The 24789-nt window shown below is 43.3% G+C and overlaps 2 protein-coding genes across 2 annotated transcripts in view; both read left to right on the top strand.

The window, feature by feature from the left end:
* The first annotated feature begins 11570 nt into the window (after positions 1-11570).
* LOC121869533 overlaps positions 11571-24789 on the top strand; it is a 70682-nt gene continuing 57463 nt past the window's right edge. The window contains exon 1 of the mRNA XM_042370906.1: positions 11571-11675. The gene's annotated coding sequence lies outside the window, so the exon portion shown is untranslated. The remainder of the gene's footprint in view (positions 11676-24789) is intronic.
* On the top strand, positions 15701-16588 carry LOC121870505 (zinc finger BED domain-containing protein 5-like). Its single transcript, XM_042372341.1, has one exon. It carries the CDS (start codon positions 15701-15703, stop codon positions 16586-16588), a length of 888 nt encoding a protein of 295 aa, XP_042228275.1.

Below are 24789 nucleotides of genomic sequence, written 5' to 3' on the forward strand. Positions count from 1 at the left end.
GCCTGGCATCACTGTTATTATTGACGCGGGAAAAACTTCGTGCAGGTATAGATTTTTATTTTCTCTTAGGTGTTATAAATTACAATTAGATTGAATATTTTTCTTTATTTTGATCGTAAGTAATTACATCTAATTCCAAAAAATTGGAAAGTATTGGAATATATGGGGGTCCAGTTTATTACTTTTACGTCAGTCAACAAAACATATTGACGTGCGCGAGCGAGTTGCGTTCTTAAAAAATATTTTCCTCAATATACCTTTTCTTCACTGATACTATAAAATTTAACTTACTTTTATTCTCTTCACCACTGATTAGCTCGTTAGCCGCTTGGGCGATCAATGAACAGCCCCTCAGGTTCTATGTCTAAAGTTGTATGTGTTATTAAAAGAAATGTAATAACTGCCAATGAGAACAACTCTGGTATCGAATTTGAGTGGATTCCGTCCCATGCTGGAATTAGTTATCATGACCGTGCTGATAGACTGGCCAATACTTTTACTTTTTACTTTTATCCTCTTCGCCACTGATCGGCTCGATAGCCGCCCGGGCGATCGGTCACGTCTCAGTCACGCACTGTTGGCAAGTACTGGGCATGCACCGGCTCCTCAATGTACCTGAACCCGCTCCAGTGTTGGTCAAGTCTTGTCTTGAAAGAGCTCACACTCGGTGCCGTCACAACACTCTCTGGTAGATTGTTCCAAGAGTTTACAACCCTCACTCCGAAAAAGTTTGCCCTCATGGTTTTCTGGACTTGTGGCTTCTTCAATCTTGAGCTGTGACCCCTTGTGGGGCGAGCGTCCGCCAGCTCCAAGTAAGGACACTCAACTGAGTAGTGCCCCCTGAGATGCTTATACACCTCAACTAGGTCCCGCCTTGCCCGTCTGTAGTATAAGCTAGGCAAGTTCAGGCGCTCCAATCTCTCAGGGTAGTTGAGGTGCCGAAGTGCAGGCACCAGTCTGGTGGCCCTCCTTTGAACATTTTCAACCAACTGACAGTCCCTAGCATATCTCGGGGACCAGATGGGGTGACAGTACTCCAGATGGGGAAGCACTTCACTCCTGAAGATCGTTACGAGGGACGGACCGTCTAGATATCTGAACGACCTTCATATAAGACCCAATAATTTATTTGCCTGATTTACCTTCTTCTCACAATGCCCCGAGAACTTCAGCTCATTGTCAACATACACACCTAGGTCCTTCTCACATACAGCCTCAACTAGTGCAGTTTCTTCATCCCGATGGGACATATGATACGCCTCCTTACCGTTGGTACGCCCCAGGTGCATCCTCTTACACTTCGTGACATTGAATCTCAGCTGCCATTTCTTCGACCATTCCTGGAGCCCACAGAGGTCCTTCTGCAGCTCTTCACAGTCCGCTTGGTTCTTAATTTCCCGAAATAACTTGGCGTCATCGGCAAACATTTGTATGGAGGAGTGTACAACGTCAGGCATGTCATTTATGAAACAAACAAACAACAGCGGGCCCAATACACTGCCCTGTGGTACCCCACTTGTGACAGGTACAGATGACGATTTCGTGCCATTAATCACCACACACTGCTTGTGGTCATGTAGAAAGTCTTCTATCCATTGTTTGGGCCGGGGTTTGATATCAAACGATCTCACTTGTTAACACTTGCCTGAACGAGTGTAGAGTAGTCGCTGGTACCTTTGATGAAGCTGGGTGAGATAATAGGTAGTCTCACGGCGTGTCACCTTTGATACAGAAGTAGTTTTGAGTCGTTGAGTCGTCCAAGCCCACCTGGGTTACACTTGTAATTATCTTAGCTTGTAAGTATACACAAGTGTACACAGGTTCTATTATCTTCATTTGTGGTTCCTTGGTTTAATGTAAACACACGTGGTGATTTTCTAGTTATATTAGATGCTCTGGTAGTTGCAGAATTGTTTGTTGACAGACTACTGAGCATTAGCTATTAGCTTGTAATTAGCTGGTAGAATTAGAGAGAGATACAGCCTTGGGAGCTATGCTCACACACGTCTCTTTGGTACGGTGTCTGGCTGTGAACTGGTGAACTGTGTGAAACTGAACTAGGCGAACCTCTCTCTGTCTCCTTGTAAGAGGGTATGTAATCTATACGTCAACACGGAGATAAGAGGCTACACTCCACAGGCCTACTCTCACGGAGGCCTGGGGACATATATTTATGGGTTGTAACCTGAATCTGTGTGAAACTACAAATGTTTATGTGTGCTGTCCACCCTAGGAGGTGTGACAGAACAAATGCTTATGTAGCTTTATGCTCAATAGTTTGGGTGTTTGAATGTATATAATGAATATATGTCCTTAGCCCATATTTATATAATACTGATTGATAGGGGCTAGAACACCACGCTAGGACATTTCCCCGAATTCCTTACCCTTCCAGTTTGATTTTCAGCCTTTCGTGGGGTACACTGTCGAAAGCCTTGGCAAAATCTAGGTAAATATTGTCGATATTACCACCCCGTTCTAGAATATGGGTCCAAATATACAATACCTTGAGCAATTGTGTTAAACAAGAGCGCCCCGGCATAAAACCGTGTTGGCAATCTTGTTTCGTATTAGATGTTCCATTGCGGAATCTCTGATAATACTCTCAAGTACTTTACATATTATGCTGGTCAGGCTCACCGGTCTATAGTTGTTCGTGGAGTGACGATCGCCCTTCTTGAAGATAGGACTCACATAACCCACTTTCCATACACTGGGGACCATTTCTTCATCCAGGCATTTACAAAACAGGATCTTCAGGGGCTCTGCAAGCTCGTTGCACAACTCTCTTAGCGTTCTAGGATGCACCATGTCAGGGCCGGGACTCTTATGGACCTTCAGCCTGGACAGTTTATTTCTAATACCCTCTTCTGTGAACACAATGTGGGTCAGTACTGTGTCGAACCATCTGTCCTCAAACGCAGGAAGGTTAGTTGCATCCTCTCTTATGAACACTGAGGAAAAGAAGCTGTTCAATGCCTCGGCTTTATCCTGGTCAGAATCTGCGTAACTACCATCCACCAGCCTCAGGTCTGATACTCCTACTCGCGTTTTCAATTTCGACTTTGCATAGCGGTAAAACGCCTTTGGGTTTGACTTGACCTCGCTTGTAACCAGCCTCTGGAACTCCTTTTCAGCCCTCCTACACTCTATCTTTGCTTGGTTTCTGGCTCTTGCATACATCCTCCTGTCTTGCTCATCGTTTGACCCAACCCACGTCTTGAATTTCTGGGTTTTCTTCTTAATTTTGTCGACCGCCGCATGGTTCATGTGTAGTAATCCCTTCGTATTCCTAGAAGCACTGGGTTTGGTCTTGGGTATATATTTATCGATCAAATGGGTCATTTTACTAGTTATGATATTCAACGTAGTGTCTGCGTTCTTGTACCTTAATAAGTCAGGCCAGTTGATACCCCTCATCTCTTCCCTCATCCCGTTATAATTTCCCTTGTAATATTTGCACCTTGGCTTGGCCTTATCTTGAACTAGGTAACAGTTAAATCTGAATGACAACACTGTATGGTGACTGGTGCCAACTGGGGCAAGGTGTTCCAGTTTGGCCACCATACCCTCCTCGTTTGTCATGTTGAGGTCAAGTGGCTTGGGTGTTTGCTCCCCTCTGTAATGTGTCGGGTCTCTTAACGTGTTGGAACAGAAAATTATCTCTCAGAGTTTCTACGAAAAGAGTAGCAGGGTTATTCAAGTCATTCGTGGTGGACTTGTTTCTCCAGTCGATGTCGCCATAGTTAAAGTCCCCCATGATAAGGAGGTGGCTAGGGTTGAGCATCGCCGCGTTGTTTATTAAGGTTCTTAAATTCCTTTGATTTAGTGGGCCACAGTTTGGGGATCTGTAGATACACCCGACGATAAGTAAGTCCCCTCCCTTTAATTTAATTTTACACCACTTGGACTCTTCAAAAGCATCCTCTCCCTGCACTCTCGCCTGGCTGGCTCTAAGGTCTTGCCTAGCATAGATAACCACACCCCTCTTGCAAGTTTCTTGAGATAAGTTCGTAAATGAGTCATATCCAGCGATTCTGAACTCACATTCCTCTGGGTCGATTCTCCTGTTCTTGTACAACAGTTCTACAACACCTACAATATCTGGTTGGTGTACTCTTAGTAGTGTTTCAAACTCCTCTCTCTTATCAAGGAACGTGTCAGTATTAGTGTACATGACATTCAAGCCAGAACTTGTTCTCGGTAACGTCTCTGCTCTTAGCAATAAACCCGCTCCCCCCACATTCTCAGAAGCTGCAGCATTTGCTAAGTACACTGTATTTTGCAGGGTGTGGTTAGAAATGTCATTGTTTACACGGCGCTCACCCCCTGCTGTCCGCTAGGCTGAGCTGGTGCCGCCTCCCGGGTGGGGGGGTTGAGTGGGTGGAGGGTGCACTGCTGCCCCCTGGCCCTTTCTCGGCACACTTGTTTCCACTACCCTCCCCCTGAGTATAACCCATGTACATTGTACACCTGTCCCCGTTCCTCCTCGACTCCTCCCTCTTCTGCTTCAAGTCCTGCAGGAGCTTCTTGTGCTGTTCCCTCTGCATTACCGGCCGGTCTGGGTGAATGAATACATCCCGAAATGCCTCGCTCCTTGCTAAGTTTTTTGCCTGCCGAATAACCTGCCATTTCTCCTCCTCACTCACTAGTGTGATCCTGATGGGGCGAGGCTTAGCCCCCTGCTTTTGTCCCAGCCTCCTCACATCCTGAGGGGTTGATAGAATCTTCAGAACCTCTGTGCAAATATTTTGAAACAGCACCTTATCGTGTGTTTCCTTACTAACAGTTCCCTCCGCCTGGCTCTCTGGGACTCCAAAAACTATTACATTGTTCCTGCGCTGGAGCCGTTCCTGGTGTTCCTCCTCTTCCCTAACAGTAGGTCCGTTAATTTTCATTTCTTTGACACACTTCTTCAAAGTCATAATTTTTTTTAAATATTTTATTTACACAATTTAAAATACATGAATTTACTGCATTAAATATAGAGTATATAATATGGTTATTACTGTACTGAATGTGTAACAATCATTAATCATTTTAATACTTGTATATAATGACTAACTATCATTGAACACTAACAGAGCTCATAAAATTTGCTTGACAGTTTTTGAACACCCGTAAAATACATTGCCTTTATTTTTCTGCAAGTACATTGGCAAATTTCATCTTCCTGGGATTTCTCTGTGCAAATGTGTCAGTTACTGGGTTTATATCCACTGGTATATCTCGGTGCATGTGCAGTAATGTCAGGCCTGTCGGTCTCTCATTCTCCATTATTGATCTGAGTGTTGTTTTTATTCGTTTCAGTCCACTGAATGATCTTTCTGCAGAGCATGTCGTTACTGGTAGGGTGCACAGGATAATGAGCAGGGGAACATGGAACCTGGTGTCTGGGAGAGGGTGGTGGTCAGTGTAGTTGGAAGACTGGTTGGGCCCTGTTCTTTGGATTTGTTTTCCCACCTGACACGCCAGGTGTGTACCTCACCTCACTGTCTGTCTGGCAGTGCTGTACATTAAGTGCATTCAGGTGCATGGGAATGGCAGAGGTGGTGGAAGTTACCGTGGCGTGGGGTGAGGTCAGGTAAGCTGACCCAACCTTCGTGTTACTAAGGTGTCGCCAGGTCAGGTATGGGTTGGCCGCACCATGCAGTACCGGGAGGGGGGGGGGTTCCGGGAAACCAGGAACCCCCCTGGGTGCGCCACTGACTGGTGAGTGGTGAAGAGTATAAAAGAAAAAAAAAGAAAACTGTTATTTTACTTAATTCAATTAAATTCAATTTCATTATTTATTCCTTGATATAGGAAGCGGGATCCTAGTACTGTCACTAGGTACCCCTGTACAATTACACCAGAAGCATCTGGCAAGTGTGACAAGTATATATAAATGTTATAAAGGTTCTTACTAAAGCCTAAGGAAGGAAGGATATTCCTTTAACACATTATCAATATTATTTACATAATATCTGGCCATTATGGGGAGGATCATCGTGTCTCCGTCAGGGGGTCGTGGAGTGGTGGTCCAGCAGGCGTCATGGAGGTAGTGGATAAGGGTGCGGCTGCTGGGTCTTTTGCATAATGCACACGAGCATTGCTCAGGGGATGCGGGAATACCAATCTCCCAAGCAAAGTCATACCCAATGATGATACTGGCAGGATTCACGTCGCTTTTCAGCGACCCTTTTCCATAGACATACGAGAGGTCCGGAATTTTACGGAGGACATCGTACCAGGTGGGTGGGGAGTCCAGGGGGATGGCTGCTTCCCGAGCTTCTCTCTGTTTGCGGCGAATTTGGGTCTTAAGCTGTAAAAGTGTTCGAGGAACAACGTAGTCAGGTGTGGCCTTGTTACAGCCAGTCTTGGCAAGGCCATCTGCTGCCTCATTCCCCAAGATACCGACATGACTGGGTATCCATAGGAATGTCACAGGACGGCCTGCATCCTGAAGTGTGGATGTTAACCCTCGTATTCGGAGGATGATATCCTTATTTTCCCCTGATCCAAATGCAATCCCGTCGAGAGCAGACCTGGAATCGCAGCAGACAACCAAGGGGCAAAAACCATTTACTTCTTCCTCAGCGAGAAGGGCAGCAAGGAGGGCTATCAGTTCTGCCTGAGTGGAGGATGCCCCGTCAGAAACTCTGAGAGAAAGTTTGGTGGGCCCAGGGTCATCAGGACGGGAGATTTAGACACCAGCCCCGGCCCTACCTGTAGCGGGGTCAACAGAGCCATCCGTGTAGAGGACGACCCTACCTGGGGACCAGTGAGCGATCCTGGAGAGGTGGTATTTGCAGAGAATAACAGGGTTCACTGGGATTTCGGGAGCAGTCTACCGAGGGCAATCACTTCAGGTTGACAATCCAGCCAGGGAGAAGGAGACGAACCAACAGCAGGGGTGACAACAATATCAGAAAGGAGGTCGTGTTCCTGAAGAGCTCGGATGAGTGACCCTCGCCACTGTCTTCTAAATGGAGGTCGGCCTCGGACAGCAAGAGTCAAGTTGGCTTGGACATAGTTGCCCCGAGGATCCAGTAGAATGAAAACGGTAGTTTTTAGGTAAAACTCCTGGACACGATCCTGTAAGGGGGAAAGACCAAGTTCGGTATAAAGAGAAGTAGAGCGTGTCCACTGAGGAGCCCCAAGGATGATACAAGCAGCTTTCCTCTGGATAACTTCGAGACGGTTGATAGCAGTCCGACTGCAGGGAGACGTCGGATATGGAGGATATAGGCCTGACCCTTATGGCGTTTAGGATGTTGCAAACTGCCGTAAAGCATGAAGGCTGTTGCTGGTATTGCCCTGACTGCATAGTCAAGGTGAATGAGGCGATTGCAAGCCATAAGGGAACGAGTTCTCTAGGGACGAAAATATTGTAGATGAAGCTGGAGCCCTGCTGGTTGCCAAACTAGAGCAAGTTGGGAAAGAGATCCTTGCTGTGACTGAGGAAGTCGCCGATAGAATGGAGGTGGTTGCTTAGAGGAGTTATGCTGACGTATTAGCAGGGCCACGGGAGGGAGCGGAGAGTAATGTAGGATCAGAACAGGTTCTACAGCAGCGAGGGGCTCTGAAGAAGTGTGTCGAAGAAATGAAAATTAACGGACCTACTGTTAGGGGAGATGAGGAACAACAGGAACGTTTCCAGCGCAGGAACAATGTAATAGTTTTTGGAGTTCCAGAGAGCCAGGCAGAGGGAACTGTGAGTAAGATTACACACGAAAAGATGCAGTTTCAAAATATTTGTACAGAGGTTCTGAAGATTCCATCAACCCCTCAGAATGTTAGGAGGCTGGGACAAAAGCAGGGGGATAAGCCTCGCCCCCTCAGGATCACACTAGCGAGCAGAAAGAGAAATGGCAGGTTATTCGGCAGGCAAAAAACTTAGCAAGGAGCGAGGCATTTCGGGGTGTATTCATTCACCCAGACCGGCCGGTAATGCAGAGGGAACAGCACAAGAAGCTCCTGCAGGACCTGAAGCAGAAGTGGGAGGAGTCAAGGAAGAACGGGGACGGGTGTACATGGGTTATATTCAGGGGGAGGGTAGTGGAAGCAAGTGTGCCGGCACAGGGCCAGGGCCGGGAGGCGTCACCAGCTCTGCCTACAGGACAGGAGGAGGCGAGCGCAGTATTAACAATGACATTTCTAACCAAACCCTGCAAAATACAGTGTACTTAGCAAATGCTGCAGCTTCTGAGAATGGGGGCGGGGGGCGGGGTTACTACTAAGAGCAGAGACGTTACCGAGAACAAATTCTGGCTTGAATGTCATGTACACTAATACTGACACGTTTCTTGATAAGAGAGAGGAGTTTGAAACACTACTGAGAATACACCAACCAGATATTGTAGGAGTTGTAGAACTGTTGTACAAGAACAGGAGAATCGACCCAGAGGAATGCGAGTTCAGAATCGCTGGATATGACTCATTTACGAACCTTTCTCAAGAAACTTGCAAGAGGGGTGTGGTTATCTATGCAAGGCAAGACCTTAGAGCCAGCCAGGCGAGGGTACAGGGAGAGGATGTTTTTGAAGAGTCCAAGTGGTGTAAAATTAAATTAAAGGAAGGGGATTTACTTATCGTCGGGTGTATCTACAGATCCCCAAACTGTGGCCCACTAAATCAAAGGAACTTAAGAGCCTTAATAGACAACGCGGCAATGCTCAACCCTAGCCACCTCCTTATCATGGGGGACTTTAACTATGGTGACATCGACTGGAGAAAAGAGTCCACCCCAAATGACTTGAATAACTCTGCTACTCTTTTTGTAGAAACTCTGAGATAATTTTCTGTTCTAACATGTTAGAGACCCGACACATTACTGAGGGGAGCAAACACCCATGCCACTTGGCCTCATCATAACAAACGAGGAGGGTATGGTGGCCAAACTGGAACACCTTGCCCCAGTTGGCACCAGTCACCACATAGTGTTGTCATTCAGATTTAACTGTTACCTAGTTTAGGGTAAGGCCAGGCCAAGGTGCAAATATTACAAGGGAAATTACAATTGGATGAGGAAAGAGATGAGAGGTATCAACTGGCCTGACTCATTAAGGTACAAGAACGCAGACACTACACTGAATATCATAACTAGTAAAGTGACCCATTTGATCGATAAATATATACCCAAGACCAAACCCAGTGCTTCTAGGAATACGAGGGGATCCCTACACATGAACCATGCGGCGGTCGACAGAATTAAGAAGAAAACCCAGAAATTCAAGACGTGGGTTGGGTCAAACGATGAACAAGACAAGAGGATGTATGCAAGAGCTAGAAACCAAGCAAAGATAGAAAGTAGGAGGGCTGAAAAGGAGTTCCAGAGGCTGGTTGCAAGCGAGGTCAAGTCTAACGCAAAGGCGTTTTACCGCTATGCAAAGTCGAAATTGAAAACGCGAGTAGGAGTATCAGACCTGAGGCTTGAAGATGGTAGTTAAGCAGATTCTGACCAGGATAAAGCTGAGGCATTGAACAGCTTCTTTTCCTCGGTGTTCACAAGAGAGGATGCAATTAACCTTCCTGCGTTTGAGGACAGACGGTTCGACACAGCACTGACCCACATTGAATTCACAGAAGATTGTATTAGAAATAAACTGTCCAGGCTAAAGGCTAAAGGCCCTGATATGGTGCATCCTAGAGTGCTAAGAGAGTTGTACAACGAGCTTGCCGAGCCCCTGAATATCTTGTTTTGTAAATGCCTGGATGAACAAAACGTCCCCAGTGAACGGAAAGTTGCTTATGTGAGTCGTATCTTCAAGAAGGGCGATCGTCACACCACGAACAACTATAGCCCGGTGAGCCTGACCAGCATAATATGTAAAGTACTTGAGAGTATTATCAGAGATGCCGAGATGGAACATCTACTACGAAACAACCTTGTAAAAGATTGTCAACACGGTTCTATGTCGGGGCGCTCGTGCTTAACACAAATGCTCAAGGTATTGGATATTTGGACCCATATTCTCGAATGGGGTGGTAATATCGACAATATTTACCTAGATTTTGCCAAGCCTTTCGACAGTGTACCCCACGAAAGGCTGAAAATCAAACTGGAAGGGTACGGAATTCGGGGAAATGTCCTAGCGTGGATAGAAGACTTTCTACATGACCGCAAACAGTATGTGGTGATTAATGGTACGAAATCGCCATCCGTACCTGTCACAAGTGGGGTACCGCAGGGCAGTGTATTGGGCCCGCTGTTATTTGTTTGTTTTATAAATGACATGCCTGATGTACACTCCTCCATACAAATGTTTGCCGATGACGCCAAGTTATTTCGGCAAATCAAGAACCAAGTGGACTGTGAAGAGCTACAGAAGGACCTCTGTGGGCTCCAGGAATGGTCGAAGAAATGGCTGCTGAGATTGAATGTCAGGAAGTGTAAGAGGATGCACCTGGGGCGTACCAACGGTAAGGAGGCGTATCGTATGTCCCAACAGGATGAAGAAACTGCACTAGTTGAGACTGTGTGTGAGAAGGACCTAGGTGTGTATGTTGACAATGAGCTGAAGTTCTCGGACCATTGCGAGAAGAAGGTAAATCAGGCAAACAAATTATTGGGTCTTATAAGAAGGTCGTTCAGATATCTAGACGGTCCGTCCCTTGTAACGATCTTCAGGAGTGAAGTGCTTCCCCATCTGGAGTACTGTCACCCCATCTGGTCCCCGAGATATGCTAGGGACTGTCAGTTGGTTGAAAATGTTCAAAGGAGGGCCACCAGACTGGTGCCTGCCCTTCGGCACCTCAGCTACCCTGAGAGATTAGAGCGCCTGAGCTTGCCTAGCTTATACTACAGACGGGCAAGGGGGGACCTAGTTGAGGTGTATAAGCATCTCAAGGGGCACTACTCAGTTGAGTGTCCTTACTTGGAGCTGGCGGACGCTCGCCCCACAAGGGGTCACAGCTCAAGATTGAAGAAGCCGCAAGTCCAGAAAACTGTGAGGGCAAACTTTTTCGGAGTGAGGGCTGTAAACTCTTGGAATAATCTACCAGAGAGTGTTGTGACGGCACCGAGTGTGAGCTCTTTCAAGAGAAGACTTGACCAACACTGGAGCGGGTTCAGGTACATTGAGGAGCCGGTGCATGCCCAGTACTTGCCAACAGTGCGTGACAGAGACGTGACCGATCGCCTTAGCGGCTATCGAGCCGATCTTTTGGTGAAGAAGATAAAAGTAAGTAAAAGAAAGAAGGAAACTAAGTGAATCACACTCTGTTTACTGAATTGTGATATGTAATTAATATTGTTGGGTTATTTTGTGGGGAATAAATGTATTTGCAGAATGGCAGAGAAACTGTTGAATTACTTTTTAAATTTAACACAGATTTTTTTAGATGTACATAGAAATGCAGTAATTATCTTAATATAATAATAACCACAAAAGCGATGTGCATATTAGTATTTTTGAATGCTCTTTTTATCTCCTAAATTTAGGAGATAAGTAGTTAATATTATTTAATAATGAATTAAAACATTACATTGACTGATTTTTAAATTTGTTTAGTACAAAATTCTTTAAATAGTTTATTTTTAGGAACTTTTAACATTATTCTGGCGGTTGTTAAAGCGGCAGGGAAGAGTGTCAACAAACCTCGACCCTAAAACTTCAACCTGAGTTAACTGTTACCAAGATATTCTTCATTACAACACAAAAGGAGGCGTAATAACCAGCTAACGTGCAGAGGTGAGGCAGTGTTCTCTGTATGTTGTATTTAGTTACTCTGAGTTTGGGTTGAGTAAGATACATGAAAGTTATGTGCAGTACAAGGTAAGGAAGTACTGTACTGCGTGAGTGTCCAGCATGGGATGAGTTAGTGTCAGCCACAGCTGCTGTCCGACCACAGAATTGTTAGTCTTTCCTCCTTATCCCCATTTCGATGTGAAAATTTGTTTTTCTGATGTATTTTGGTGTTTCAACCAGATGTGACCTTCGTTTCTTGCTGAAATGAACAGTTTTTTTCGATTTTTCTAGAAAATTGAAAAAAAAAAACACCAAAAACGGCTATTTTCACAAAAAACGAAGTTCAAATTTTACTGAATCTCACCAAAATACACCAGAAAAAAAATCTCATGTTAAAGGAAAGAAACCTAACCAAACCTATACTAATCTAAACTAACTTAATATTCACTCCCTCTCTTTTACAGGTACTTTAATGGGCAATGTTTGGTGGATATGGCATCCTGTGTACCGCCGGCAAGGCCATGGGCTCGTAACACTCGTCTTGCTAGCGGTGCCCCCTTTCCTCTGTGGCTGTCGGTCACACTAGAATAACCCGTTACAGTGCATCCTTCTTTCCTCACACAGCCAAACAGTGGAATGCACTGCCTTCTCCTGTGTTCCCATACTCATACAATCTGTGTCACTTTAAAAAGTGATTTTCCGGCATCTTCGCAGTGTAGATTAATTTAATCTTTTTCTTTTCTATTTTTAATTTCTTTTTACTCTTATTTTTTCGCCCCCCAGGCCCCGTTGTGGGTCTGTGACCTGAGCCTGTGTGAGCTATTCCCCCATAAAAAAAAAAAACTAACCTAACCTAACCGCTTTACTTTCTTGGCTATGGGGTCTCTTGAATTTCTTGTACACATGAATTCGCATCTGTTTTTCTGTAAAAACACTGCTTACCACACTTTGGGCACTGTCTGGCTAATTGTAACACTCCGTGCTTCTGAAATATTTCAAGTGCAGCTTCTTGGTTGTAGTAAGTGTCCACTATTACTTTAAAATGTTTCAGGTTGTACTGGGAGCAAAAATCTACCATGGCTACTTTTAAAAAAGTGGCGGGTGTGAAGGAGACGCGGATTGATACTGAATTTTGAAATCTGTCTTTATCGCGCATGCCCCGACCTCAGGTCACGGTGTTGCGCAAGTGCAGATAACGGCTGGTACCATGACGTCATGGTAAACAGACCTCTGAAAGTAGGTCTGTGTTTCACGGCAAATACTCTGTACAGTATATTGAAAACGAAGCATTCTCACTAAAATCGGTCTTCTTAAAAATCGAATCATTTTTTAAAAATAGAACATATCTATAAGGGTTAGAAAAGAAATGACTTTATAGGGGAAAACTAATATAGGTCCCCCACCGATTTTCCGGCATCCTTGGTTCCAAAGCCTTGCCGTATTATCCGTTTTGCCGGACCAACCGAGGTCAGGTAATAATATTTCAACAATACTGTACACCTCTGACCCACTAATGATACACCTCCTGTGTCTCTAAAGCACCATGGACTGCTGGAAACTTAAATTAAACAAATATAAAATGTAAATTACATGTGAAAAAACATAATTTTGAGCAACATTACTGTACATACTTTGTACTCAAATGTACTTCACTAGACTAAAAATTTTATCTCTTGTGCAAATTATGTGATGTTTTTACTCAAATTAATCACTACTGTATCTTACAAGAATTTCAGCAATGTAATTTATATTCTGCTAAGTCTAGTCACCTACATTTTTTAAGATAAAAACTTGAAGCCTAAAACTGAAGAGGATAAAAAAAAATCACCCTGGCTGGAAGGAAGGTGGAGGGTTTTATTTTTTTGAGGTGTTGACAGCTGTCAGGGAGGGGAGATGACAAAGTGCGTAGTTATCAAATAGAGGAGATTTAAGTTCTCCCTTATAAAGTGTCACTGAATTGACTTGTCAGTATATAACCTGCATTGCTGTAATTCTTGTAAGATGGTGATTAATTTAAGTACAAACATCCCAGAGTTTGCACAAGACATAAAATTTTTAGTAATTAACTTTGTACATTTGAGTACTGTACAGGTTTGCCCTTAAGACAATTATTTTTTTTTACTTTTTTCACAATATATATTTAGGATGGTGTATGCATGTAAAATAAATGAAGAAAGTTACGTATACCTGTATCTTCCCGAAAATATGAGTTAAAAGACTTGTACAGCAGTGATTCTCAAACTGGGGTCCGTGGCACTTAGCTAGGGGGTCCGCAAAAAGTTTTTGAGAAATAGTGCGCTTAACGTTTGTGAGAGATTTGGCGATTCCAATTAGCAGGATATTTTGGTTTTGGGTTTAAATGAACAAATGCTTTGGACTATGATTTATTCTTTGATTATTGACAATATTTGTATGCATCATGGTATATAGGTGCTATAAATTGCCATTTTATTGTTTTTGTTTTTTTAACAAACTGACCAGACTGGATAGACTTCCTTGTTGGGTATGCTATAACCGATGCATGTCGTCTATTGTTAGCACTAAGTTTACTGTGTGTTTTTCGTTCTGTTGCAAATGCTGAAATGGTTGCATTACACTAATAACCCTTAAGCTTCGGGTTAGGGTCCCCTCCCCCCCTCCCCGTGGGGTTAAATCGAGAAAAAAATAATTAAAAAAAAAAAATGGCGGGGAAAATAGTTGGAAAACGTCACCCGGGGCCTAAGGGTTAATAATAACGTTGTGTTGTTTTACCGTTTGATATGCAAATTAAACAGGAAACATCAATCTAATCTATAAAGTGAAGTTGGACACACTCTCATGGCAGACCCTGAGGGAGGAAATGTGGAGGGTTGGAGGCAGGTGAGGTGTAGTAACGGTGTAGTATTATCTCAATTTCATTATTATTAACAGCAGGCTACTGCTCATGATGTTATGTTTATTTTATATGTCAATTGTTTGCATCCACAGTCTTTTATGGCAACTTAAACCAAGTTTGTTTAACCTTCCCATATCTGGTCTCAGTAATTCGCATATTTATACACCAAATTTTAAGAAGATATGTACAGTGGTCCCTCGGTTAACGAATGCCTCGGTTAACGAAATTTTGGTTAACGAATTACCTTCCATAAGAATCTTCAATTCGGTTAACGAACAAAAATTTGGTTAACGAAATTCTTACGTAAACATGTCAACATGTTTTGGCTTGCTCACCAGCTGGTAGATTAGTCCTCCAATACAGTAATTGGTTCTAGGGCTTATATTTGTTTCCATTGGAGTAAATATCAAGAAGGTTGTGTTATTCAATATTTTTCCAAGTTTTATATTAAAGTTATTAGTCATTTTAACACTTATTTAACATAATTGCAGTATAGGGAACTAGTTTTTGGTGCACCCATCAGCCACTTCACTCACCCACCAAGGTGTCAGTTTGTGTCTCTGTTCAGTGGAGGAAACATCTTGCTTGTTGGTCTCTTGAACACAGAGTATTTTTACGTTTTTACAGTACAATTATTGGTCATTCGGAAGTTTATTTAACATATTGACAATATATAGTGCAGTGCAGTGTTGATTTAAAGAAAATAATCTTGAATTACTCCTAGTGAACTTAAAATTTTGTTGGTGAAATGACGGCATCAAGCATGGGGTGATTTCTCTTCCATCTTCCTTCTCTTCTCCCTTCTCCACCCCCACTTCTAATTCCCATCATGATCATCAATCAGGAGCCTTCTACATACACACCTCAAAGTTAGTGTACTTTACTGCATTTTATTTTTTTACTTTGTACGTATGTACTTTTCGGTGAGCTGGAACCAATTACCCAATATCCCATTGAAACAATGGATTCGGTTAACGAACAATCTTCTGGAATGCATTGTGTTTGTTTACCGAGGGACCTCTGTATATCGTTTCAGACAATTCCGTCATGTACTCCTCGTCACGAGCCTTGCGCGTGTCTGGTAGTAACAACAGTGACTCACAATGACAGCAGCGGGCAGCCTGGTATCGCCCCTAGCTAGCTAGCTGTCATCATGGACAAGTTTGTAAAACGACCGGAATCCAACGTTACAAGTGAACTTGAAGAACCATCTAAATCGTCAGGAAAAGTCAGAAAATATGACGATAGTTATATTGAATTCGGCTTCATTGAAAACAAGGACAGTAGACCAAAGTGTGTAATCGACATACAGGTGCTTTCAAGCGATGCTATGAAGCCTGCTAAACTGAGGAGACATCGAAATACGAAACATCCGGATTGTGCTCAGAAAAGCAGGTCCTTTTTTGAGCGTAAGAGAGAGGTGTACTGCCGACAACAAACTACAATGACAAGTCTCACCACCATTCCCCAGAAGGCACAGCGGGCCTCCTACCTGACAGCGCAGAGGATAGCCAAAAGCAATAAGTCCCACACGATCGGGGAGGAGCTGGTGCTCCCCGCTGCGATGGAGATGTGTGAGGTGATGATCGGGAAAGAGGCCGCAAGCAAACTTATATCTGTACCTCTCTCAAACGACACAGTAAGAAGAAGGCTTGAAGACATGTCCTGTGACATAAAATCGCAACTCGTGGCAAGATTGCAAACGTGTCATTTTTCAATTCAACTCGACGAGTCCACTGACTTGTCAAATTCCGCCCAACTCATTGCGCTCGTTCGCTACCCATGGGATGGACACATTTTTGAGGATTTTTTGTTTTGGAAAAAGGTGAATGGGCGAACAACAGGTGAGGACATATTCAATATACTTGATACTTTCATGAGCGAAACAACGCTGAAATGGGAGAACTGCGTTGCTGTCTGCACCGATGGCGCAGCTGCTATGACTGGCTGTAAGAGTGGGGTGGTTGCGAGAATAAAGGCGCTCAATCCGCAGATTGTAGCCATGCACTGCATGCTGCATAGCAGGGTTGTTATGATTTAAATAAAATGATTTAAATCACATGATTTAAATCGATTTAAATCAGAGTAAAAAAGTCATGATTTAAATCAAAATGATTTTTTTACTAATAACTGTTTTCTCTTTTTATTCTACATGATTGAAAAGTATATGCAATGCAGCAGGCTAATAACATTATTTGGATTTACATAATTATGTACTGTACTATAGTCTGTTCTCTCCAGTTTTGCAAAACTTTGATCATATCATAAGGTCTCATTATTAATGTATATATTTACATGAAATATATTGTTAACTAAGATAATAAATACTATTGAAATTCAGAAGAACTGTAGTATTCTCTTCTCCCGGCATTATATATCAGTCAATGAGGAGCAAGGGGCTGTAAATTTTTGCATAGTTAGAGTGAACAGGCTGTCGGCACTAGGCTATACATATTCAGATATTCTATTTTTATCACTTAGTATGTTCTTATTAAACAACATAAGTTTTATTTCTGATCAAAGAAGCATAACTGGTTTTGTGATAAAAACTACTAAGTCTGAAAAGGTCACTTTGGATCAGCAAGTTGCTAATTATATAAATGCAACAAATTCACCCTTCCGAACAGTGGAGCACGAAGAGTTTATCAAGATGATTAAAATGCTAAGACCAGGATATGTTCCACCTAATAGACATCAATTTGGAGGGTCTCTTTTGGATCAAGCCTACGATTCAGTGTTAAGAATTATTCAGAAGAACTTAGTGGGAAAACAGTTTGCATGGCCATGGATGGATGGAGTAATGTCCATAATGAGCCTATAGTATGTATAACTTTAACAGCGGACAACCGTATTTATCTTGTTGACTCTATAGACACAGCTGAATATCTGTTGAAATTAGCTGAATGTGCTTCAAAAAAGTGTGAAGACAAATTTGGATGCACAGTAAGAAGCTGTGTCACAGATAATGCTGCTAATATGGCAAAAAATGAGAAGTGAATTTGGACAAGATAAATCCATTATAACATATGGTTGCTCTGCACACCTGTTAAATTTGCTTTCACAAGACCTGCAAATCAAGAACATTAAGGAGCACATTACTGAAATCATTAAGTACTTCAGAAATCATCACATCCCAGGATCTTTATATAGAAGAGCAGGAGGAACAATGCTAGTAATGCCATTTATTTAGACTGTGCTATCCTTTGTGTTAGGCTAACTACTAAATTTTTTCGATTTCGAGTAATCTGCACCTAACCCTATTTTCTCCATAAGCCCTGTTATTTCTATTACGCGATTTTCTATAACACGATATTTTACAAGAACACAATTATCGCGTTATAGCAGAACTACCTGTACTGTACTTATGGTTATAAATAATATTGTAATGTATTTATCAGAACTTAAATATTATTGTACTTTACAATGCATCTACATATCCTCTGATTTAACCTCATCTTGTCACCTCACCCTTCGATATGCCAGCTCACCTCACAGTGTTACATTTATTTAAAACTATTATGTACATTATTAATGTTGTACAGTATGCACATTTAGAAAATATTTTTGTTTGCACAGTAATTATAGATAGATTATTTTATGTGGCAGTCAAGGCAAGGCGCAAACAGAAGACAAATGAATACAGTTAACATATTCGTGGTGTAGATTATTATACAGTTACTCCCCGACTTACGACGGGGTTAGGGACCCAAATCCAGGTCGTAAGTCAGAATGGTCGTAAGTCCGACATAGAAAAAAAAATCTACAATGAAATACAGTACAGTAAAAGTAATAAATAATGAGTAATGGATACAGTGTGACTGAGCACTTACCTTTAATGTAGTCAGCTGAATGCACACGGGGCCCCCATAATTTTTAATTATACATGGAGACTACATTAACTGGAAGAAGCAGAGGAGGAGACAGGGCTAGGTGGGTCATCAATGTCGCTTTCTTCAGACAGGTTTATGTGCTGTGGAAACTTGCTGGTTGAAGGTATTGGATCATCTTGAGGGAGTGAAGAGGCAGCACTGGTGGAGCATGAGGAGACAGCACTGGGGGACTTCTTGAAATAGATGTCCTATTTAGACTGCACAGTTTGCTTTTTCTTTTCATTATAAATTTCTCTGTAGCAAGCAAGTGCATCTTGGATCGTTCTGTCAACTTTGGCATAACGCTCATAATTTTGATCCATGCCATCAAACATTTGCATTGCTTTATTAATTGTAGCAAATGCCTCTGCCATTTGCTTCACTGAAAACTTTTTGGGGGGTGCAGGTCCTTCTTCTACATTTAGACTGGCTTCTTCCTCTGCATCTTTGTGTGCTTCCAGTTCGATGAGACCTTCGTTACTGAGCTCTTCTGCTACACTTTCAACCAACTGTTCAACATCTTCATTATCAATTTCTAACTCCAGCTGTTTACCTAACTCCACTATCTTGTTACTAATATCCGAAATAACTTCATTTTCATTAAATCCTCTAAAACTGTTCACATATCTTTTCAGGATTTTCTTCCATATTCCATTCATGCAATGTTTTGTAACCTGATCCCATGCTGCACTAATGTTCTTTATACATAACAAAATGTTGTACTCCTTCCAAAACTCTTTGAGCGTTTTCTCACCTTCAGTAGCAGCAACAGCCTGAGCGAAGATCGTACGTAAATAATTTGCTTTAAAGGCAGCAATAGCACCTTGATCCATGGGTTGGATGACAGAGGTAGTGTTAGGTGGAATGTACACTACCTTAACATCAGGATGCATGTCGTCCAGGTGTGATGGGTGTCCCGGAGCATTATACAAAATCAGCAAAATCTTGAATGCAATCCATTGTTGTAGACAATACTCCTTGGCTCGAGGAATGAAACAATTCATGAACCAATCCTCAAACAGTACAATGGTCATCCAGGCTTTCTTGTTACTGCGATAAAACACTGGCAGTGTGTGCTTGCTGACATGTTTAAAAGCCCTGGGGTTCTCTGAATGATAGATCATGAAGGGCTTTAGCTTGAAACCAGCAACATTCCCCCCCAACAGAAGTGTAATTCTGTCCTTGAATGCCTTGAATCCTGGCATTGTTTTCGCCTCTTTGTGGATGTATGTCCGCTCAGGCATGCCCTTCCACAATAATCAAGTCTCATCCACATTGAATATTTGCTCAGGCAAATAATTCCCTTCCACAATCACATCATCTAACTCCTTAAAAGCTTCGGCAGCACCAACATCGGCACTAGCTACCTCCCCACTCACCTTAACATTGTGTAGACTGTAGCGTTTTTTAAATCTATTAAACCACCCTTGACTTCCTGTAAAGGTTTGATCACATTCATCTCCTGCCTGCTCCTTCAGGCTTTGGAACAGGCTTCTTGCTTTAGCCTGTAAGGTTAGAAGGCTTAAGGGTACACGCTTCTGTGTTTGGTCTTCTATCCATATCACCAATAATTTTTCCATATCATGAATAGGACCTTGTCTTCTCTTTGATATTATAGTTCCCTTTATAGGTGTTGTTCCTTTCACTACATCACGAATACGTTCCTTGTCCTTCAGAATAGTGGATATAGTCGAGTGTGAGAAACCTAGGTCGCGTGAGATTGTTGCTACTGTTTTTCCATTCTCATGCTGTGTTATTATCTTCATTTTCATCTCAAAAGTAATTGCCTGTCTCCTTTTCTTTGGAGCACCACCAGCACTCTCACTTGTACGCTTTCCACTCATTATAAAGTCAATTAAATACGATAATAACGTAAGTTCACAGTGCGATCAGTATAGGATACGGTAGCCAAACACCAACTAAGCGCTCCACTGAGCGAGTGTACCCACGCGGTGACCCAAACCAGCCATGCTCTCGCTCAGGACGGAAACGTTTCGGTATAGAAAATGCGCGCGTCATTTGAAAAAATTTTTGTTCGCGACTGCGGTGGTCGTATGTCCCGACGGTTGTAAGGTCAGATTAGGTTGTAAGCGCGGATTGACGTAAGTTGAGTCAGTCGTAAGTCGGGGACTACCTGTAATCTTTTTCTTTTTTAAATTTTACTCCTATTTTTTCGCCCCCTAATCCCCGTTGTGGGTCGATGACCTGTGCCCGGATGGGCTATTCCCCGTAAAAAAAAAAAACGAACATGGATCAGCTGACTCAAGAGACGTACGTGTGTGTGTGTGTTGTTCGTACAAAGGGTGGTGAAATGCATCTAGTGTTGCAGCATTATGTTAGTGTTAAGGTGCAGGCATTGTTTGCTCCCTCTCGCTTTCAGCTACCACAGCTGGCTAGCCCTCGTGGCGAACAGGGAAGCAGCCTCTTCACCGTCAAGACTACTGCTGTGCTTCCTCGTGGCAACACACTGTAAATGGGAGCCTTCTCGGCCCAGGCTAGACCAGCAGGGGATCTCGGAGTAGCAGTGGACCCCAGAGGGACGGCGCATAGGCCCACTGGCATGTGGACACGTCCTGGCGCCTACCAACCATTGCCCCGCTGCTTTGCGGATTAACTTTGGTAGGCATAGGGCTACGGGAGTAAACCCCGAACGAAAAATCTGTGGTGGAACCCCGCATCAGGCAGACATGCTTACAGAGCTCCAACAAGACCCCAATGGCGGTGTAGGCAGAAGAGGTGACCACCATGGAAACCCAACGACTACACCGGCAGACAAAGGCAATGCATGATGGACAGGCTACTAAAGGCAAAACCCAACAAACTGGGCTATCAGCAATCCATTGCAACTCTCCCTCTCCCCAGTCATTGCAACACTTCCACCACTGGATCAGGAAAAGGGAGAACCAAGATGTGTGGTTGCAGCCTGCGTTCCTACCTGCCTCACCTCATAAATCAACTCACGTGCAGCCATCATCCAGTTCATCATACCTCTCGTCATCATCAAAACCCATATTCCCTCGAAAGTCCTATGGCGATGGACGAGTGTTGATGGGGACAGGCAGAGATAACTGCCGGAAGTCTCTCGTCACAACTCTGCACATGGGCGGCACAGATAAGATGGTTGTTTATGCACTGGGATCTAGGCAGCAGTGCAATCCGGTCCTGTCTGTGCGACTGATCAGCCCTTTCGAATTGCCACTGCTCACCCCACATGGGGAGGGGACTATAAAAGGTGCCCTAAACATAGCCTACCTAAAAAACCAACCTGACTGGGCAACCGCACCCAGTAAGGTCATTCTTATGCGGTCGAAAACAAAATCACAGATCCAAACAAAAACAAACTATACAACCTCTTATGGTTGCTGCATGGAATGTCAGGACCCTACTGGATACTGGCACAAATGCACATCCTGAAAAAGAACTGCCCTTGTGGCAAAAGAGCTGGCTAGGTATAACATCGACGTAGCAGCCATTAGTGAGTCGCGGCTCACAGACAAGGGCCAACTCACAGCATGGGGTTCTGGCTACACCTTCTTCTGGAAGGGTAAGCCTGCTGAGGAAAGAAACGGCATTTATGGAGTTGGCTTTGCCATCCGTCAACGCATCCTACACAGGCTAATTGAAATGCCTGTTGGGATCAACGAGCGCCTCATGATGCTTCGAGTACCACTGAATCATCAGTGCATACGCCCCAACACTGGATGCAGAGGATTATATCAAGGAGGCCTTTTACGCCGACCTTGACAGAGTGCTAACCTCTATCCCCAGAAAAGACAAGGTTGTGCTCCTTGGTGACTTCAATGCCAGAGTTGGAAGAGATGCTAACATTTGGCAGGGAACCATAGGGAGAAATGGACTAGGGATTTGTAATCCCAACAGCCTACTCTTCCTCAGCACAACCTCAATATCACCAATACCTTGTTTCGGCAGGCCAACAAGTTCAAGGGATCGTGGCAACACCCGCGATCCAAACACTGGCATCTCATTGACTACATCATTGTCAGAGAAAAAGATCGCCGAGATGTCCTCATCACCCGTGTCATGCGTGGCTCAGACCACTGTGGCACTGATCATTGACTTGTCAGATCCAAGCTCTCACTTCACGTCATCCCGAAACTGAGAAGGCAGCAAGCCCCCAGAAGAGGTTGTAATTCTAAGCGTCTGGAGGATCCAGCAGTAGCACATGCTTTTAGAGAGCAGTTCGAACATGGGTTTATGAACGACCCAACAGCAAACAACTTGAATCCCAGTGCCAAATGGGATACTCTAAATACTGTTATGACAAAAACCTGCAGAGAGACCTTGGCCAGATCAAAAGAATACACCCGGACTGGTGCTTTTACTGACTGGCAGAACAACCCTCAGTCTCGAACCAAAGCTGATACCTTCCGCAAGAAGAAAGCCGCAGCCCAGTGGGAACTTCGCAATCGAAAGAACGACTGGCTTAGAAATATAGTATGTGAAGCAGAAAAACCCCTTTTTGGTAACACTATTGGAGGGTGCCTCAACCAAGTCTACGTGAGGCCTCCTTTGATTGTCTTGTAAGCCCATATGGAAGAAGTCTGCCTGTTTTCCCAACCCCCTAGATGACCCACCTGTCTGGCTTCATTGGAAGGGAGTGGTCGCTGATGTGGTGGAATAAGGTCACCTTCCACTTCTGAACAAACGGCCACCCTTGCTACATCTTGAATTGTTTCCTCCTCTAAAGTTTCCTCTAGGTTGATAACTGAACCAAGCAGCTGGTCCTGTTCCCCTGTTAAACCTTCCTCTTTTAAATTTATGAAAGGTCTTAGGACTCCTGGGAGCAGTAATATTAATAGCTTGCTCAACAGCTGATTTATAATTAACCAATGTTTGTTCATCAAACAAAGCAGGAGAAAGAGGGAAAGAACGTAGCAATAAATAAGCACTACCACTTGAAGCATTATTAGTGCCTTGCTTCCCTAGCTGGGATTTTAGTTTTAAGGCTTTCAACAACATTTCCAAAAATGAGTTGTACAGGGAATATGGAATCCCTTGTATAGCAGCAGCAAAACATCTGTCTACTTCTGAATTGTCCTCATAGTCCAGCACAAACTTAGTCAATAACTGACACATCATACTTGCAGATCAAATATCTGCTGCCAACTTTCTAAATTTAAATTCTTCAAGCAACTAGTTTCAAATTTCTTTCATAACTTATTCCAGCATATTTTGGAGCCGACAAATACTGGAAAAGTTCATATAAGGAACTCTTTTTGTCATTGCATTGGAACTTCAAAAAACTAAACTTGTGAGCATTCCTATCTGCAGGAATGAATGTTAAGTCTTTCAATATATTAGCCCAGACTTCATCTATTTCAGAGATCATTTTTGGGCAAATGTCCGGCCAGGAAATTGTAATATCACCTTCTAAAAACAATGAATGATGACCCACAGTTGCTTGGCCTTCCTGTCTCTTTGTAAGTGCCGAGAGATCAGGAAGTTTAGAAACATTTTCATAAAATACCTTTAATAAGGAATCCACAGATTCAGATGTGGCAGAAAACAAAGAAGACTTAGATCTTACCAATGTTACCCAAGGCCTGTTGGGATCATCCTTACACACAATGTTATCCATCAGCTGCGTGGCAGTCGACAGCAGCCTGTTTCCACTCATAGTAGCCAACACTTTTGCCCCAGGTGGAAGAGGTTGCCAAAATGGGGACAGGATGAAGCCAGTTTCAACAGGTTCTCCCTGCTCCAGCGACTGAACTCTATGATTAGAGCCAACTTCCTCATCCTGATCCTGGAATCCACTGAAATCAGACTGACTGGGTAGAGGTTCTTGTAATCTTCCTACTGCCTCATTATCTAGAATATCCAATAACCTACTTTTCTTAGCAGAAGCAGGTTGGTCTAGTTGGGGATCAAGTCTCTTACCTATCACCCATAAATCTAAACTTTCTGCCAACTTGGGATCTTTCCAGTGTTTATATTTAGAAATTTACTCTTTAAGGCCTTATTCCATCTATTTTTAATTTGGATCTTCAATAATTTTTTCTTATCTCCTGCAGCTTGATTAATTTAAAAAACTTGATCATAACAAACTGCATAATCCATTGGTGAAAACAGGTTGTCTGAGACACAACTGCTATGAATTATGCAAGCCAAATGAGGATCTAACTTGGTAATCCAAGTGGCACTACATCCTTGATAATTACATGTAGTATGGTCCCCTTGGGTCCTGGGTGAAACTACTACTACTGACGGACATTTCCTTGTATGTAGTGTATGAGCTGAGCTCTCCAGTCCTTGTAGCTCCTCACTCAACACTAGTTCCCCAGGGACAGTTCCATGGTCTCTTCCATCATTTAGAAGTTCAGATAACTGTCCTTCATCCTCCAGTTGCACA

Source organism: Homarus americanus, unplaced genomic scaffold (genome assembly GCF_018991925.1).
Source record: "Homarus americanus isolate GMGI-L3 unplaced genomic scaffold, GMGI_Hamer_2.0 scaffold32583, whole genome shotgun sequence".
Taxonomy (NCBI): Eukaryota; Metazoa; Arthropoda; class Malacostraca; order Decapoda; family Nephropidae; genus Homarus; species Homarus americanus.